This window comes from Jaculus jaculus, chromosome 17, assembly GCF_020740685.1.
Source record: "Jaculus jaculus isolate mJacJac1 chromosome 17, mJacJac1.mat.Y.cur, whole genome shotgun sequence".
NCBI classification, from domain to species: Eukaryota; Metazoa; Chordata; class Mammalia; order Rodentia; family Dipodidae; genus Jaculus; species Jaculus jaculus.
In genome coordinates, this window is record NC_059118.1 from 4465685 (window position 1) to 4470565 (window position 4881).

At 58.4% G+C, this 4881-nt stretch overlaps 1 protein-coding gene across 1 annotated transcript; it reads right to left on the reverse strand.

Annotated features, from left to right (window-relative positions):
• Positions 1–435: 435 nt before the first annotated feature.
• Positions 436–4632, reverse strand: Eif1b (eukaryotic translation initiation factor 1B). Its single transcript, XM_045136861.1, has 4 exons — positions 4458–4632; positions 1727–1890; positions 1104–1205; positions 436–839 (listed from the first exon to the last, which is right to left on the reverse strand). Exons 1-4 carry the CDS (start codon positions 4486–4488, stop codon positions 795–797), a joined length of 342 nt encoding a protein of 113 aa, XP_044992796.1. The 5' UTR covers positions 4489–4632; the 3' UTR covers positions 436–794.
• Positions 4633–4881: the final 249 nt, after the last annotated feature.

Consider the following 4881-nt stretch of genomic DNA (forward strand, 5'->3'; position numbering starts at 1 on the left):
CTGACTTCAAAGAGCTGACAGCGCGCACCATGTTCACATCAATTCCATGACAACCTTTGGCTGGTGGGCAGGGAGTGGCTCTGGCTGAATCTATACTTCCTGTAGTCTTCCTTCTAACCGGTAAACGAAAAGCTCGGTTTCTGGGCACGACAGCAGCGGAAGCCCATCGTAAAGAGTACGGACCGGCTACGAACTCCAACTGTGTGTTGTTTTGTTCTGTTTTTCCGAGGCAGGGTCTCGCTCTAGCCCAGGCTGACCTGGAATTCACTACATACTCTCAGGCTGGCCTCGAACTCACAGCAGTCCTTGTACCTCTGCCTCCCAAGTGACGGATTAAAGGCGTGAGCCACCAAGCCCAGCTGGTTTTATCTTGAGAACTCCACTTATGCAGATAAATACGAGCCTTGCTTAGATTTGACAGCGTAACTGCTCATGAAAGGATTCATAGATTTTTTTATTGTTGAGCTGCAACATACATGGTTTAATACAACAAAAAACATTTAATCAAGTGTAAATAAACTAAACAATAAACAAATAAACACTCAAAACAAAGTATTTTCCATTGGAAACATGTTGTGATGAACTCGGGGCCTCGCTACCATCTTACTGCAGCTGTCTGATGTGTTACTAGCCTACATACCCCAGGTTCTTGGTTCTCATGCAGATGGGGATGGAAGTTTGAATCATTAAATAAGTGGAAAGTCCGTCGTTCGCTGCGGAGGATCATTTCACAGGGCAGCCGGGCTGGCTGAGGGACAACTCAGCCCAGGGTCCGCCAGGTGCTGGGGTGCACTTTAGAAGCCATGGACCTTCAGCTGCTCCTCCTTGACAATGCCCACCTGGAAACAGAACTGGTCAGTGCCATCTTCCGCTCTGTGATATGCCCCACACAGCTGCACCCTTCCCACATCCAGGAACGCTGCGCCCACGCGCCAGTCCCTGGGTCACTCGACAACAGATGAACTGGATGAAGGTCTCACTGGCCCGAAGCCAGTGCCAAGCCCACATTTCACTCAGTTACCCAACTTCCCAGGTTGGAAATAATTCGTGATGACTTAGATGCAGTTTTAGAAGCAAGAGCACAGTTACCCACAGCCACTCACCTCCAGGAGAAACTGGCAAATGTTCTTCCTTTGGTCACCTTGAAGCTGAATAACCTCTCCGTACTCAGGATGTTCAATCACAGTACCATTGCAGGCAAATTTCTAGAATACACAAATGTGCAACACAATTTACTTAAACATAACCAAGTCGCGTGACAGTGTAAGAACAAACTTGCCTAGTTTCAGAATGCACTATGAGCAGTTGGCCGTAAGCCCCAGCCTTCCAAAGTTTAATTCCTACGTAAACGAGTCTGCAGGTCACACAAAGCAAATGACTTTACATCAGCAACTGAAAATCGCCCAGCACTCAGGAGGCAGAGGGTAGGAGGACGGCTGTGAGATTAAGGCCACTGTGAGACTACACACTGAACTCCAGGTCAGCCTCGTTGGTCTAGAGTGAGACCCTACCTCGGAAAACCAAAATAGATAAGTAACTTTTTAAAAATTCGCAGTTTTGATTGAAACCCATGTAAATCATCGAAATGGGACCATGCTGGAGCACTAACCAAATCCCTGGGTGTGAATTACAGAAAACAGAGAGCTTCTTGGAACCGGTCATTTGACCCACACCGCACAGCGGACGGAGCCGAGGTGGGAGCCACCTTCCTCTCCCGACGCCTTGCCTTTTTGAAAGCCTTCACCAGTTTCTTCTTGTCATAGTCGCCGGCGATGCCCTGGACGGTGGTGAGCGTCTTCCGGCCGTTCCGCTGCTGGATCCTTATGTGGATGTAGTCTTCAGTCCCTGCCGGGAGTAAGTCGCCACCCTTAGTTGCATCGGCAAAGGGGTCTGGAGAGGGACAGAAAACCAAAGCACAGAAATACGTTTTAGGACGTTCCTTCCAGAAACACGGTCCACTACAAACCCAGACAGACTGCAAGGGAGGTTTGAGTGTGTCCACTTCATTTTAAGATTACCATCGAGGCCTCCGATTGCTGGAGTGATCATGAAAACCTCCAAGACAGTCTCACAAATGAGAAAAATCTAGGTTATGTTCTCTGACAGCTGAGCTTAAAAAAAAAACACCACCACATTGTTACAAGTAGATAACATTGTTGAACACAGCCCTCTAAGGACAAAAAAAGGTATTTATAAACCTTACTTCATAGGCAGTATAAAAATGTGCGTCATCGCCATTCCGTTGTGATGACAGCGGAAAGACACCCATTCCCATCAGGTGACTGAACTCTGCCTTGCAAAATGCACTGTATATATTTGCACACATTCACATCGTATACATGTCATCTCAAGAGGTGTGATTTCACAAACGACTACAAAGAAACAACTGTTCACTTCCCTGACTGACCAGGGGCCTGTACCTGCATCTTGTTACCCAATGCCCATGGCTACCCTAGCAGCTAGATCGGCACCCCAACCCCAGGTCTCCCCAGCCCTTGAGGCCCCCAGCCTCTCCTGCAAGTGTCCAGCCCCTGACCTAGCCCTGACCTCTCTGTGAATCCCAGGTTGCTTAGCTCAAGGCTTTCAGCCTCCCAGTGAATGTGAGGTTCCCCAGCCCTTGTGAGTCACAGGTCCCCCAAACTTCTAAGGTCCCCAGCTTCCCTTGAAAGTGTCTGGTCGCCAGGCCCTGACCTCCTGGCTGGTGGCAGGTTGTCCACCTTGAGGGCTCAACCTCCTTTACGCGTCAGGTCACCCAGCCCTGCTCCAGATCCTCCATCCCTCCCCGCAGGCTCCTCCCCATGACCTCCCTGCCAGGGTAGGAGCCCCAGCGCCTGATTGAGCGCACCCCACCTCCCTGTGTCACTTCTACCCACCATGGCTCCACACTCTGACCTAGTGTCCCGCCAGAAACACGCCGCCCAGCCCATTCCCAGTGTTCCCCAGTCACATGAGCCCCATCCCCAGTCTCAGGACCCCAGCACCTGCCGTGTGTCCCCCCATCCCAGTCTCAGGACCCCCGACCCCTGCCGTGTGTCCCCCCATCCCCAGTCTCAGGACCCCGGACCCCTGCCGAGTGTCACCCCATCCCCAGTCTCAGGTCCCCCGACCCCTGCCGTGTGTCCCCCCATCCCCAGTCTCAGGTCCCCCGACCCCTGCCGTGTGTCCCCCCATCCCCAGTCTCAGGACCCCCGACCCCTGCCGTGTGTCCCCCCATCCCCAGTCTCAGGACCCCCGACCCCTGCCGAGTGTCACCCCATCCCCAGTCTCAGGTCCCCCGACCCCTGCCGTGTGTCCCCCCATCCCCAGTCTCAGGTCCCCCGACCCCTGCCGTGTGTCCCCCCATCCCCAGTCTCAGGACCCCCGACCCCTGCCGTGTGTCACCCCATCCCAGGCTCAGGACCCCCGACCCCTGCCGTGTGTCACCCCATCCCAGGCTCAGGACCCCCGACCCCTGCCGTGTGTCCCCCCATCCCCAGTCTCAGGACCCCCGACCCCTGCCGTGTGTCACCCCATCCCAGTCTCAGGACCCCCGACCCCTGCCGTGTGTCCCCCCATCCCCAGTCTCAGGACCCCCGACCCCTGCCGAGTGTCCCCCCATCCCCAGTCTCAGGACCCCCGACCCCTGCCGTGTGTCCCCCCATCCCCAGTCTCAGGACCCCCGACCCCTGCCGTGTGTCACCCCATCCCAGTCTCAGGACCCCCGACCCCTGCCATGTGTCCCCCCATCCCCAGTCTCAGGTCCCCCGACCCCTGCCGTGTGTCCCCCCATCCCCAGTCTCAGTACCCCCGACCCCTGCCGTGTGTCCCTCCATCCCCAGTCTCAGGACCCCCGTCCCCTGCCGAGTGTCCCCCCATCCCCAGTCTCAGGTCCCCCGACCCCTGCCGAGTGTCCCCCCATCCCCAGTCTCAGGTCCCCCGTCCCCTGCCGAGTGTCCCCCCATCCCCAGTCTCAGGACCACCGACCCCTGCCGTGTGTCCCCCCATCCCCAGTCTCAGTACCCCCGACCCCTGCCGAGTGTCCCCCCATCCCCAGTCTCAGGACCCCCGACCCCTGCCGTGTGTCCCCCCATCCCCAGTCTCAGTACCCCCGACCCCTGCCGAGTGTCCCCCCATCCCCAGTCTCAGGACCCCCGACCCCTGCCGAGTGTCACCCCATCCCCAGTCTCAGGACCCCCGACCCCTGCCGAGTGTCACCCCATCCCCAGTCTCAGGACCCCCAACTTCTGCCGTGTGTCACCCCATGCCCAGTCTCAGGACCCCCAACTTCTGCCGTGTGTCACCCCATGCCCAGGTCCCACAGCCCCTCGGGCAGCACCCCCGAGGTTGGGGCAGGCAGGAGCCGTCGCAGGCCCGGGTGGGCGCCTTCCCTGGGAACAGAGTCTTGGGGGACCCCCGTCGCCATCTTCTGGGCACCGAGACAAAGCCCCGTGGGGCTCTGGCGGCCGGACCTTACCTACCGAAAGATTGGAGGTTCTGGATAGTGGACATGCGATACTAGTGTGAGGCCGGTGAGGGGGTAGAATTGCTGCGGGGCCCGCCCGGATCGCCGTCGTCGGGAGGCTGCAGGGAGACACGGAGTCAGCGCGGAGTCGCGGCGCCCCGGGGCTGGGATGCGGCGGCCGAGGGGAGCCGGCGGCGGCGGAGCGGGCGGAGCGGAGCGGGCGGAGCGGAGCGGGCGCTGCGGCTTCTCGCACAAAATGGCCGTCGCCGCCTATTTAGCCCCGCGCGCCGCCGCCACGTGACCGCGCGGCCACGCGACCACGCGCGCCGCCCGCCCGGCCCGCCGAGCACTGCACGCACTGCAAGCCGGGTCTGGGCCCGGGTCTTGCAAGCACCTGAAGCTGCGGCCTCGACAATGCACGCACTGCAAGCCGGGTCTGG

Coding starts and splice junctions, on each gene's coding strand:
- Eif1b (XM_045136861.1), bottom strand. CDS start 4,488: ATGTCCACTATCCAGAACCTCCAATCTTTCG. Junction 1,206..1,726: donor TGGTGAAGGCTTTCAAAAAG/GCAAGGCGTCGG, acceptor TGTGTATTCTAG/AAATTTGCCTGCAATGGTAC. Junction 840..1,103: donor TTTGCCAGTTTCTCCTGGAG/GTGAGTGGCTGT, acceptor TTCTGTTTCCAG/GTGGGCATTGTCAAGGAGGA.